Source organism: Beta vulgaris, chromosome 8, assembly GCF_026745355.1.
Source record: "Beta vulgaris subsp. vulgaris cultivar EL10 chromosome 8, EL10.2, whole genome shotgun sequence".
Taxonomy (NCBI): Eukaryota; Viridiplantae; Streptophyta; class Magnoliopsida; order Caryophyllales; family Amaranthaceae; genus Beta; species Beta vulgaris.
Window position 1 is genome coordinate 10,955,662 of NC_079209.1, and position 15,059 is coordinate 10,970,720.

General features: G+C 31.9%; 1 protein-coding gene and 1 pseudogene across 1 annotated transcript; both read left to right on the forward strand.

The window, feature by feature from the left end:
- The first annotated feature begins 716 nt into the window (after positions 1–716).
- Positions 717–1,712, forward strand: LOC104882895 (glutathione S-transferase T3). Its single transcript, XM_010667310.1, has one exon. It carries the CDS (start codon positions 717–719, stop codon positions 1,710–1,712), a length of 996 nt encoding a protein of 331 aa, XP_010665612.1.
- Positions 1,713–1,948: 236 nt separating this feature from the next.
- Positions 1,949–3,572, forward strand: LOC104882894 (uncharacterized; annotated as a pseudogene).
- Positions 3,573–15,059: the final 11,487 nt, after the last annotated feature.

Consider the following 15,059-nt stretch of genomic DNA (forward strand, 5'->3'; position numbering starts at 1 on the left):
GAAAATTAAAAACCATAAAAAGTGATTTTCACTTTTTAGTTGTCAGTTTTCAAAATCACTATGTTCGCAATGAATTTGACTAATTTTTCATTTATTAGAAGACATATATCATATGGCTTTGAAAATCAAAAAAACACCATAATACCAAACGGGCCCTTAGAGTAATAATAACGCAGGTCTGGAGCATGAAGTCTGAGGGCAGACTTTGGGGAGTTTTGCTCCAGACTGCTGGTAATCAAATGAAATGGGAAGATGAGTCTGGGATTGAGTTTTGGTTTCCCAAACTCAATCTCAGACTTGCTTTGGGCCCCACAACCTTTTTTTTTGTCTTCCTTCAATGCAACAAAACTCATTTTTTGCTTCTAAAAAAAAGCAACGGTAATATTTTGCCCAATACTTTTCATGAGCTGGTTTTGTATTTTTAAAAAAAAAAAAATTGACCAACGGTAATATTTTGTGAAAATGCTTATAAATAGCCCTTTGTTTGTATAATTTTTATCATTCTTCCAAATTCTTCTATATCAATTTTCTCTTTCTCTCCAAATTCTTTCAAATTCAACCTATTGTATTTTATAATGGATCCAAATCAAAATTTTGATTTGAATTCTCTAATGAGCTTATTGCAAAACAATGCCCAATTCCAAACTTTTGTTGCTCAACAAAACCAACCCGAAAATTCTCAATTTTCAAATTTCTCAACCCCCATTCCTAATAATATGGGAAATGCACAAGTGCAAACTTTTACCCAATTTCTCCAGACTAGTGATAATATGGACCAACCTTCGATCACACCAATCAGTATTGGATCCAATTCTGGTAACCCATTTTTAGATAATGTAGGCATTGAAGAGGGGGAAGATATTGATGTTACTACAACTACGCGTACTGCTGGTCATACTGTTACATGTCGCAAGGTAAGTCAACCCAGAGAGAAAAAAGGGTTTAATTGGACGATAGAAGATGAAACACTTCTTGGTATAGCATGGAGTAATACTACCAAAGATGAAGTAAATGGCAATTCACAAAGAGCAGATGCCTACTGGGGGAAAATTTGTGCATTCTTCAATAAAAATAGGCAAACAGATAATCAAAATGAACGAGAGGTAAATCCTTGCAAACAACATTGGTGGGCGATTAATAATGCACTTGGAAAAGTTGCAGGGTGTTATGCCAAGCATGCAAAGAGGAGTGGGTTCAATGAAGCCTTGAAACTCTTAGAGGCTCGTGCACTTTACCAAAGTCTCTACAATTCGAAGTTCCAGTACGATCATGTATGGAGTATTGTGTGTGAAACAGATAAGTTCAGAGCTGAACTTAAGAGCAAACGTAAGAAAGGCAGCGAAACCGATTCATCAAAAAGGAATAAGATTTCTGAATCAGGAGACTACACAGCAAGTGGGGAGGATGTTGAGGCTTTCCATGAAGTTGATGATCCCCGACCAACAGGTCAACAAGCTGCAAAGAAACAACTAGCTGCCCAGAGGAAGGGAAAAAGCATCGAGAGTGATCATAATGAAGCCATATCAGCTGCAAAGAATATTGAAGAGTCACATGCACAATCAATGAGTCATATGACAGATTTGAAAGAGCATGAGCTTGAAAATCAACTACTTTGTGCCGATGTCACCAAAATGGCTCCTTTGCAAAGAAAGATTCATGAGAAGAAGTTGCAAGCACTTGCGGAAAAATATGGATGGACTTTTGATGATTAGGTAGCTTTCAACTTGCTAAATTTTATTATGTTTATTAATGTTTATCTATGTTGTTTTAATATGTTGTAGCTATGTTTCAGTTAAGCATGTTTTTAATTTATGAACTTAGTTACTTCGTAATATTAATAATAATTAATTATTTTCTTGATTAACGTTAAATATAATAATTATTAGTAATATTATTGATAATAATAATCACAACAATAATGGTGAACTGATTCCAACTTAAGTGAGTTGTCACCTCCAAGTCTATATCAATGCATGACTTGTTACCTCACATCCATCTTTTCAGTAACTTTATCAGATATTATTGCACTTTTTTTTTTTTTTGAATTATTGTACCAAAGATTAGTGCATTACTGTTGTAATACTCATTGAGTTATTTTAATATTGTGCATTGAATTATTAACCTCTAGACCTTGTATATATTTACCAATTTCTGAGCTCAAATTCTCATAACAACCTTTCCATAAATCCTCTGAACAATTATAAACCTCAAGCCATAGTAATAATGTTATACTTTAACCCTCCCAACACCTTTGATGAATTGTATAATCAAACATATGATTCATATATGGGGGGTGCCGACATTTCCACACGTTTAGTAGATGATATCCTAAATCATGTGATTGAAGATACATCACCTTCAAACCCTACAAAAACAAGAAAGAAAAGAAAAAACACATAAAGAAACCGTGAGGAAGGGCATGAGCGCATATAGAATGATTATTAGTTCTCAAGCAACCCGGTGTATAGTGCACAACAATTTCGCCGAAGGTTCCGAATGAGAAAGGAGTTATTCCTTCACATCATCAATACTCTTGAAAATCATTCTACATATTTTCAAGAAAGAGTTGATGCCATTGGTAGGAAATCTCTCTCCCCACTTCAAAAATGCATTGCTGCCATTCGGTTATTGGCTTATGGAGTGGCAGGTGATGCCGTAGATAAAAATATGTGCGAATTGGTGGATGTATAACACTACAATGCTTGAAGAACTTTTGTAAGTGTGTGATTGAGGTTTTTGAACCTCATTACTTGAGAAGGCCAACTGTCGATGACACTCGACGTCTTCTTCAAATCGGGGAATCCCGTGGATTCCCTGGTATGCTAGGTAGTATCGATTGTATGCATTGGCAGTAGGATAAATGTCCCACGGCATGGCAAGGTCAATACATTGGAGGTCATCAAGGTGTACCAACAATGATATTAGAAGCTGTTGCTTCTTATGATTTATGGATTTGGCATGCATATTTTGGTGTCGCGGGATCTAACAATGATATCAATGTCTTGGATCGATCCCCGATATTTGATGAGTTGCTTGAAGGTCAAGGTCCTGAAATCCAATACACGATAAATGGAAGCATGTACAATATAGGATACTATCTTGCAAATGGTATCTATCCTGAATGGCATGTTTTCGTCAAAACCATTCATCGAGCAAACATGTTATCTGAAAAAAGAAAACTATTTGCTCAACATCAAGAAGGTGCAAGGAAGGATATAGAACGAGCTTTTGGGGTGCTCCAAAAGAGACTTGTGATTGTTTGCAACCCCGTACGTTTATGGAAAAAAAGTGAAATTGGTGATATCATGAAAGCATGCATCATATTACATAATATGATTATTGAGGATGAAAGAGATGATACTGAATTGACCACTAGCGTTAACTATACGGTAGCAAGGAACCAAAGTGAAAGTCCACAACTTCATACCGGTCTACTTAGAAATTGTTATGTAAACCGGAGCAGGTACTTTGAAAATCATACGCGAATTCGCAACCGAGCCCAATGTCACCAAATGCAGCACGATTTGTTGGAACACATATGGTCGCATTTTGGAGGATACGCTCGTGTGTAATTTTCAATTTCGTGTGTAATTTCCAATTTCGTGTGGTTGTACTTCTTTTATAGTTTAGCAATTATATATGCAACTACTTCAAGTGTACTCAGTTTGTGTCCCGTGATTTATATAACATTAAAGTAATCCTAAAATCTTAAATTCATAATTACATAAATTGTAATTTTAATTATATAATAGTCGATTAATATTCAAACTATATATTATCATCATATTAAGTAATTAACATTGTAGAAAAAAAACATAAAATAAATGTTATATAAATTAATATATTCAACTTTTGGTAGAGAGTCTAGAGTGAGTCTGAGGGATAAAGTGTAAAATTGGAATGAGTGTGGAGTGAGTCTGAAGAATAAAAAGTAGGTGAAAATTAGTGGAAAGCTGATGTGGCACAGTCTGAAGATTGGGTTTGGGTTTGAGGGATAAACTCACCCTTAGGGTGAGTTTATCCCTAAGACTCAACTCCAACCTCCAGACTGTGCCACATCAGCTTTCCACTACTTTTTAATTTTACAGACTCACTTCAGATTCATTCTAATTTTATACTTTATCCCTCAGACTTTCCACAGACTATGTTTTAAATTGATTTTTTTTTTTAAAAAAAAAAAAGACAAATGTCAACTTTCAAGTAGCTAGAAATTTAACTCCTTACATGTCATAGTCTTGGATGGAGTCTTTGATTATCAAACTCACTTCAAGACTCCATTTTTTTTCTCTCAACATTATTGCATAGTCTTTGCTCAAGACTCTCAAAGTCTTTGCTCAAGACTCCCCTTAAGACTACCAATATTCATACCCTTAGCTCTTTTTTTTCATTTTTTGTTTTTCTTTGGAGGTTCATCTCTTGAATATAGACCAACTAAACCAATAAAAAGAAAGAACTATAAATTTTAATTTTATAATGTCTTACTAATGGAATATACTTCCTCCATTTAGAAATAGTTACACAATTTGTATCGTGTTTACTATTCTCATCTTACACTTTGTTTATCTTTGGTAATTTATATTTTAGAGAAAACATAATCTACGGGATCTTGTTAGATTTGTCTCTATGTATACTTTTTTAATTTAAGTTTCTATGATTTTTATTTATTAATAATTAAAGATATCTATACAAATATATTAAAAGGTGTGGCGCTCTCCCTAGGGAGTTTCAGTTCATGTAATCCATGTACAATAAAAAATTCAAAAAATTGCGTAGTATAGGGTTTGATCCCAATACCTCAAGTACATATACTGAAGTCTTAACCACTAGACTAAGTTGAATTTAGTATTATTATCATAAAATATTATATTAATAAATGAACTTTCCTTACCCGGTGCATAGCTTGGGGCCTAATAACTAGTTAATGTATGAAATCATGTATTGCCAAACGTTAAAACATGAAAAGGTGCAACTATTTATAGACGGAGGAAGTACTCCCCCATTTCTTTTTAATTGCTACATTATGTTATGCACTTATGCACAAGAATTTAGGCAGGTCACTTTCAAGCTTTTTGGATTGTACTTATAGACCCACTATAATGTAAAATAATATAGATAAAAGTGAAAATAGTACTTTTGGATAGAAAAAGAGAAAAATAAATATAATAATATTAGTTTTTGATGTACTAAGTAATCCAAATAAGGAAAGTTTATATAATGCAAGAATTATAAAAAATGGAATATTCAACAAGACAAAAGAATATAACTATATAAGAGCTCCCTCGTTTATCTTGTGGGAACGATTTTCTAATACTTCTTTTCTTTGCTATCAAGGATGTCTTGGCCTAATGGTTAAGATTGAGGTGTTGTGAACAATAGGTCACATGCTCGAATCTCCATTCCCCTTCTTTGTACTTTGTACTGCCTTCGTGACTCATATGAATTTTAAAACAAAAACTTATTTGCTTCGGTTAAATGATGACGGAAATTCCAAGCACTTATAGAAATTCAACATATACTTCTCCATACCTCTTTTCACCCCTCAAAATATTAGCTAAAAGTTCCAACAACTTTTCTTAATTATGTAGTTTACTTGGCCTCCTTTTCTAATAAATTATTTTATTTGGATTTACGGATTTCATCGCAAAATGTTGTTTAGAGCAAGTTTTAATTTTATGATTATATACGAATATCAAATCTTTCTGTTCGGAGCAAGTCAAAGTAGTTTATTTTAAAGAAATATAGGTTAATTATAGTCAAATTTATTTTCTGAATAATATTAGAAAGGGAAACGAATTATTCAGGCCAAATCACCTTTTCCAAGCTTAGAAGTAGCCTAGTAAAAAAATTTCATGTTATTATAAAAAAGAACTTTTAGATATTGTTTTGTGTTTCATACATGGGTCCAACTAGAAATACTAGTGGATAACCAAATAGCTGCATCGATATGTTGATATGTCAAGCTTGTCTCTATCTAGTAGTTAAAATTCGTGTTTAAGATTTTGAAATCATGAGTTATTCCTACTAGGGTTACATTTAAGTGTAGATTAGTTCTCTTAACCTTCCCCATAACCATTTTCAAATTGTTAGGTTTCATTGGACCGAAAGCTCCTTAACAGACAACAATATGCGTCAATTGCACACAATTAATGTATCTAATTAATAATCTATTATAATATCTATACAAATATATTAAAAGGTTTACGAAAACAAGAAAATGTGCCACGTGGCGCTCTCCTGAGGGAGTTTAGTTCATGTAATCCATGTACAATAAAAAAATTAAGAAATTGCATAATATAGGATTCGATCTCAAGACCTCAAATACATATACTAAAATTCTAACCACTAGGCTAAGTTGTATTTGGTGTTATTATTATAAAGTATAATATTAATAAATGAAATTTTTTCTTATCTGGGGTATAGCCCGTGCCTAATAAGTAGTTTGTTCTTAAAAAGCAATATAGAAGAAAAGAAAAATAGATTGATATAATACTGTAATTTTTTGGACTGAACTTAACTGAACTGCGCTGAACTGACCTAAGCTGCGTTAAATTGAAGTAAATGAAAATTGTGAGAGGAAATTATTGAACTGAACTGCGTTGAACTGAACTGAATTGCGCTAAACTGAATTGAAAATAAGTCAAAAAAACGGAATCTTTGTAACCTTCTCGAGTCCTTATCTACGAGAATTGAAATGCAATATTATTATTTTATTATTATATTATTATTATTATCATATTATTATTATTATGATTATCATTGTGATGATTATGATTATGATTTTTATGATTATTCATATTATTTATTATTATAGGATTATTGTTATTATTATGATTATTGTGATTATTATTATTTATTATTGTTATTATTATTAATTCAGTTCAGTTCAGATCAATTTAGACAAATTCATTCTAATTAAGCTCAGTTCAGCTCAAAAATTCATTTCAGTTCGATTCAGTTCAAATTTATTCAGTCGAAAAAAATAGAAACGAAGTAGTTCTAGTTGGTAATAGAAATTATCCCAAAAAGACTTCTCATAGAGTCCTAGTACTAAAAATTATTTTGATGGTATTAGTATCTAACACTACTTTTTTCCTTTACGGAGAGACCATCTATAGACTATATATAATTTGAGTGTGCTTAATCCAACAATTAGTAGTTGAGCATCCATGCGACCAACTCAAATATTGATGCTGCCATACAAGCCTTTGCTCTTAATTTTTGAATATGAGGTTTTCAATCGAAAGTGATGCAGCTTTGGACTGTACCGACTACAGATGATGTGTGGTCTTGCAAAAGTGTGGTATTCTTTATGCAACAGAGCATAGTGTGACATTGATAGGCTCACTCAGCAACTAGCTAAAAAGGTTAGCTAAAGGCTACAACTTAATCCATACAGTAGTATAAGAGTTAATATAAATTAAATTATAATATTTTTTTGTGGTGAAACAAAATAATTTTGATAAGACTAGCTAAAAAGGTGGCCCATCATTAAGTCATGCAATGCGTAATATAACTGGAAAATATCCAAAATCAACCTTAGGTTATCTTATTGGATCGCTTCTCATTTGCTGACATACTCTCTTAATCACGAAACTCTAGCCGTCTTCTCTCTTCTCTCCCTCTCTAATTCTCTCTTTAGGCTTTTAACTAGTTATTAGGTCCGGATAAGAAAAAATTTCATTTATTAATATAACTTTATGATAATAACACTAAATACAACTTAGTCTAGTGATTAGAATTTAGTTTATGTACTTGATGTCTTTGGATCAAACCCTATGCTATGCAATTTCTTAATTTTTTTATTGTACATGGATTACATGAAATAAAACTCCCTAGGAAGAGCACCACGTGGCACAGTTTCTTGTTTTCATACACTTTTTAATATATTTATATAGATTAGTTATTAGGTCAGGAGTATGCCCCGTATAAGGAAATCTCATTAATTAAGATTATACTCCCTCTTATAATATATTGCTTACATTTTATTTTGGGTGAATCAAAATATTGTGTCTACTTTATTTTTTATTAATTTATTTTGACTAAATTATCCTTAATTTTTACACAATTTTTTTAAAAATATTCCTATCTTTCTTTCAAAATGTGTGCTCCTATTTATTGTTTTGCGCCATTGCAAGGAAATATTTACTCCATCCGTCCCAATATAAAATATCTGTGAAAAATGCGTCGCCCGGTCGATTGGGCCGAACCGCCCAGTCGGGCGAAACTTCAGTTTCGACAGTTATTCGTAAAACAGCCATAACTTTCTCGTTTCTTAGCGGAATTGGGCATATGACATGTCTTTGGAAAGCTCTTGAAACAAGCTATCAACTCCAATCTGAATCACATTAAAACCATATATAAATTGAGAGATATGTGCATTCAAAGTCAGTCTTATGCCATTTTCACAAATAACTTTATGATTTTTTTACGATAGAATCGAATCGTAGGATCGTAAAATCGTATTAAGATCCTACCATGTGATTTTTTGAGGTTAGGTAGGATCGAAAGATCCTACAAGATTAAGATCCTACGTAGGATCGGGATCGGTGAGGTCCTTTCGGATTGTAGAATTGTAAGATCCGGATTTTAACAACAACGCATTTTACGCGCTAGATTTCTAATGAACAAGTGATATAACTATAATGAAAAAGTGATGTAACTACACAAAAATATTGCAAAAAAAAAAAATTGAAAAACAATTTTTTGTTGGGCTCGAAGTTTTTTCGTGGGTATAACTCTAATGACAAGTGTTGTAACTCTAATTCAATCGTGTGGTTGAGATTTATTCTCATTTCTCATGTAATGAAGCATTCTCATGTAATCCGGCCCCTATATACAAATAGATGTTATAGAAAGGAGGATGACATCTGTCTGACTACAATTTTTGTACACAAAATAAATAATATATATATATAGGAGCATTGATTCCAAACTTTTCTTTTTTAGTTTGAAAAAAAATACTTAATTCCATTTTAAATATATTGAGGATTAATTTCAATTTCTAAGACTATAATATATAATCCGCAGTGCTAATTTTTTCAATCATAATTAAGTCATATCGTGTCAGTATACATTATAAAAAAAACACTTCAATTATTTTGAAACAGATTATTCCTAAGAAAATATATATTAGAATTCTTTAAGAAGATCAATAAAATTTGAAACTATTATGTCAACTATTTCAATATAATTTTTTTTGCACTAAGAAGTGAAAATGTAAAAATATTACTTCCTATCGTTTTATCTTTCTTCACGTATAATGTTATCCTTTCCTTTATGGTAGTTCAAGGCCCTACTATTTATTTTAAATTATAATTTCATACTACGTATGGTTATTTCTCAACACTCTAATGTTCCGTGCTTCTGCAGTTGTCTAATTTATGCGCGTGAAAGATCTTGTACACTATTTCACATATTCCTATAAATGCATACCTCAAACAATTTTAGAAGCCCTACTTATGTCTTTTTCCTTTTGTCATAATTATAGTACCTCTCATAATTGCTCTAAAAGTAATTGAGCAGACTGCTTATATCACAAGATGTAATTTTCTTCTTGAGAGCTCATTTCATATATTACTTGAAAGTAAACGTGTTTGGCCTGGAAGTAATATTGACTGCGTAACAATTACGAGAATTTTATCAGGGTGCATATAAGTGAGAACAATTATTGGTGCTAGATGCTTATTGATGATGATAGAGTTAACTCTGTAAGAGCATACACAATGGTTGATCCAAAATTTTGGATCATCAAATATTTAAATAGTTCATCTCTCTTCCACCTCATTCATGGTTTACAAATAACTTTTATGATCTCCTTACTCCCAATGGATGATCTACAATTTTAGATCTTTATATTTTTTTTTCCTACCTTTTACCATACCCCACCATATATTTTCTCTCTTGACTCTCCTTTTCATCCTATTATTTATGTATTTATTATGAACTATATAATAATCAAGTAATGATGATTGACTTAGAATATGTATGTTTTTGTAATTAAATAATATTAACAAAAATTAATGTTAATAATGCACTTAATTACTTAATATGATAATTAAGCTAATAATATTGATGGGTGGAAGTAACTCAATATTGGTGTTTATTTGTAGACAAAAAAAAAAGTAACTATTGGTGAAATATTTTTTTAAAAAAAAAAAAATTAACACATAAATATTACCTTTGAAAAAACAAAGGTTACAAAAATCTGATGTAAATATGGAAATGGAATATAGATGCTGCAATTTCAGACATGTGGGCCGCGAAGTTTTTTTCCCCTTCAATCTCCTGCTGACATGTGTCCATTGCTGCAGTGTTTTCATTCATGAACCAAGCATTGCTCAGATCGTTGGGATGATCTGATCATCTTCCTTCTCTCCTTTCTTTTTTCTCTTTCCTATTTTTTTATTATATTTTTTCTTCTCTCTCCTTAGAGCACCATTACTCATGAGTGAAAAACTCAATGATCCCACTCTCTTTCTAACTTTCTCTCTCTAAAAAATAACATCCCACAATCTTTTCCCACTCATCTCCTTAACCATGAACCATTTTTCAATCATCCCAAGTACTTTTACCTACTCAACTATTTTTTTACTCCACCCAACTACTTTTTCTCTCTCATCACCCCATCACCATTATATAATATTTTTATTATTTACTTTTTAATAATATTAAATATTCATTACTAATTGATAAAAAAATTAATTTATAAATAGATAATTAGCATTTTTAGCATTAACTAAATTAAATGTACAAAAAAATTGTTTAATTTTTTTAAAAAAGTGTAAAAGTGGAACATATTTCATATAAAATAAGAAAAATTATAGAAAATTAGTAAATAGCTAGAAAACAATTATCCAAAATATTACAGAATGGGTTTCTAATTGTAGATTTATGAAAATAGAGCCATTGGTATTTTTTTTTCGCTTTGTATTTTTTAAGATATTGCATTTTTAATATTTATAATTGTATTATTTCTCTCACCTATCAGAATTTGACAAGTGTCAAATTCTGACGCGCGCGTTTGGAAACCTGACACACGCGTGAGAAATCTGACTAAAGTCAAGTTTTTTTTGGCTTTCCCCAACGTTTTGGCCGGGGGAAAGCCAAAAAAAATTAATTTTCATCAAATCAGGCAGTGGGTCCCACTCCCACGCCTGATCATCATTTCACTCACCCCAATCCATTTTTTTCCCCAATCACTCCCATTCACCTCACGATCTTTTTTCAATTGTGATTAAGAGCACTTTTTTCTCAATCATTGTATGATTCTTTATTTTCACTCACGAGTAATGGTGCTCTTATGATCTACAACATAGATCATCCAGTAGGTATCCTCTAAGAGATTGAGGTGTTACTATGATATTTTCATAAAAATCATTCATCATCTATAAACTTAAAAATATGGCTCACAAGTGAACAATGTTAAGATGATCATCATAAATATGAGCATGAGAATCAATAGTACATATAGAACTATTATGGAAGGGAGAGGTGGTAACTGGTAGCTCAATGGAGTATCACTTCGAATTCCAGAGTCTCGTCCAGGGTTTAGATCCTCATTCCAACAATATATTGAGGCATTTATTTGTGCATTGTACCCAGCCTCGGAGATGTGGTGTGCCCAAGGCTGGTCCTAACATTTTTGGGGCCCTAAGCGAAATCATATATGCGGCCCCTCCGACTTTATGAAAAAATGATACTGAATGTACTTCATTTGTTGAATTTACCATGGAGAATTTCTCTAGTTCTCAAAGCATGATATCTATGACTATTATAATTGACTAAGCTAATTTTGTAGTTGTGCTATTAAAAATATTTCTTATAAATTTTGTTAGGTTGCAACATTCACTAATATGTTGATACGAATTCAACAACGTATTACATAAATACATCTGATTTTGTATATTATTTAAACAAAAAGGTAAAACCTAATAAATAAATAGTTCGATTTTCAAAATATTTAAATGAAAAAGTGGAGGAAAAAATCAAGATTATTGATCTCGTAAAGAAGAAGGATTTTAAAAAATATAACACCATATGGACTAATGGGAAAAAAATAACCCTCTCTATTTTAGTGATGAATATAGTTGATAAGTAGCTTCTTGAACCTCCTAGGAAACCTAAGACATAGCTTCTTGAACCTCCTATGAAACCTAGACTACCCCATCTTTTATACAGAGTAATCATTACTACATCCGTTTCTAAATAATAGTTACACTTTGACTTTTAACACTATTCACAAAATTCAATTTGACTATCATTTGTCATTTATGGATAAGAAAAAATATAGTCTTGTGAGATCTTGTTTAGTTCTTGCCGATATGTACTTTTAGAATATCAACTTTTTATAAATACAAAATTAGAGATATTAATACTCAAATAAAGTTGTGCATTGACATACGTAAATGTGTAAATATTATTTAGGAAAGGAGGTAGTATTTACTAAGAAAAACCGGGGGCTTGATCTTTTCTTTGCCTTGTATTTCAATAATTGCCTTGATTTTAAAGGAAAACTATACTAAAGAGACATATCAAATAAAAAAAAGAAAAAAAAAAGAGATTGACAGGTGAAAATTAAAGTTGCACAAGGACTACAAAATAGGAGAAATATCAAAAGATCAATTGCACCAATAACATGTCAAGTTTTATGGAACAGTGGAACTTTGTGTTTCATTTAGTACTGCTTTTGCATAATTGCATGTAATTGATTAGGAGCTAACATAGCCTTAGTACACTAAAGTGCAGTGAAATTTTTTTTGGGCCTCCTGCGCCATGGGCCCCAGGCAACGATACCTCCCGCCTATCCTCAGGGCCGACACTGGATGTGCCCTGCAAGTTAATAGCGTAGCAGGAGTTGATCTTCGAACAATTATCTTTCCTAATTAAAAAAGAACATAGAACTATTATGGGCTCATGTTATATTTAAACCAATATGCTAGACTCCACTCTCAACTGAGAATGAATCCCACTCGAAACCTATCACATAGTGACACATGGCATTGTCGTCACCTTTCTAGAAAATAATGCTTTGTTATGTAAACTAGTTACTGGTTGGGGGCAATGCTTAAGTTTTATTTTGGAAATTAAAGATCAATTAAGCACATTGATGTAAACAAAATCTTGATCCTAAGTCTTAAGTACCATCTCACAAGAATATACCATGTAAATTAGATAGCTTCTATGTCACTTACTCCCTCCGTTTTCTAAAGATCTTCCCACTTACTGTTCCTACAGATACCAAGGAAAATCAAGTTGTGTGGGGCATGGTGTGAGTAAAGTAGGAGAGAGAAAGAGGTTAAGATAAATAAATAAATAAATAGGGGTTAAAGTAGGAGAGAGAAAGGGAGTAAAATTGAATTAATAATGTAATAGTGGACCATATGATAGTGACATGAGAGGGTAAATAGGGAAATTTGTTTTGCCAAATAAGGAATAAAGCAAAAGTGGGAAGATCTTTTGGAAACACCCTTAAACGGAAAGTGGGAAGATCTTTAGGAAACGGAGGGAGTATTAGAATAGTTGTATGTCCTATACTTGGTGTATGATCATCATTCAACAATGGTTGTTATCACTTTTTAGTAATGTCAAATTGGTTTGGAAATGTGTCGATATAAAGAAATTAAATGAACAAGTCATTATATATATATATATATCATGTATTAAAACTCATAATATCAGCTTTCATTTTATAGGAAACATTGGCACTATGAGTCTCGACTATGGTCAGCTTTTAATTATCTCACAGAATTCCTAACTTTGAGGGTTATCTTTCTAGAACGGTGCTTTAACTAGGGGTGGCAATTATTCGAGTCGAGTTCGAGTTTGAGCTAGCTCAACTCTACTCGTTAGCATTTCGAGTCGAGCTCACTCGAATTGAGCTTCGATCAAGTTGAGCTTTGACCGAGTAGGTTTCGAGTAGCTTGCAAGTGTCTCTTGTTAAAAGTAATAATAAGGTAGAAAAATGTTGAATTTAGGTATTTTCCTATTGATAATTGGGTATTCGAACTTTTCACGAGTTTTTGAGTCGAGTATCGAGTTGCTCAACTCAACTCACCATCTTGAGTCGAGCTCAAATTCGATTCGAGCTCACTCAAGTCGAGTTTTGAACAAGTCTATCTCGAATGCATCGCGAGTTATCTCGTCTTATTGCCACCTCTAGTTTCAACTTAATTAATTTATTAATCGGTTAACTATAAACACGTTTAACTCTTTCAAATGCATAAAACTCAGTCATTAGATTTAGTTTTTGAATAAAGGGTTATATTTATATACGAGTATCATATTTTTAATTAACTGTTTTTAATCAATATTCTTCATCAGTAAGACATTTCATTATAAGAAAATATTTTGAAACAATACTCCTAGTTCCTTCTTCTCTATCATTGCGCAACATTTGTTTTCTCAAGGTCAACGTTTTTCATGACCAACTACACTTTTTCACAACTATATATAAGAAAATAATTCACCTACAAACAATCATGTAAATTTGTTAACACATCAGACGGAGGAAGTATTTGTTATGTAAGGTCTTGTTTGGTTGACAAAACAAATCATGGGAAGTGTAAATTTCTAGGAAGTAGAAGTATATGAAATTGTTTGGTTGGCAAAATCATGGGAATTTGCACTTCCTAAGAAGTCTACTTACTCCAAAACGGAGGAAGTTACTTACCTGTAAGTACAGCTTCCCATAGGAAGTTTTACTTCCCATTATCAACCAAACACAATTTTACACTTATTAGGAATTTTAAATACATGGAAAAAATAACTTCCTAAGAAATATGACTTTCCATATACAACCAAACAAGGCTTTAGAATACAAAATATCATGTAAAATACAAGACATAAAGACAATTACATAATATTGAAACAAATTAATTCTCTTAAAAACGTCTTCTTCAAAACTGATTCCGAAGACACATACTTCTAAATAAAAGTTCTTTTAGTGGGTTGCAATCATAAGTTCATAACTTAAGAAATCATCTAAAAGTATTATATAAACACTCATTCATTATACCTAAACCATTCAATCAAATTACATATATTCTACTTCTAGCCCCAAT

Bases quoted from the DNA above. Each gene is read 5' to 3' on its own strand.
- LOC104882895 (XM_010667310.1), top strand. From the start codon at position 717: ATGGGAAATGCACAAGTGCAAACTTTTACCCAATTTCTCCAGACTAGT.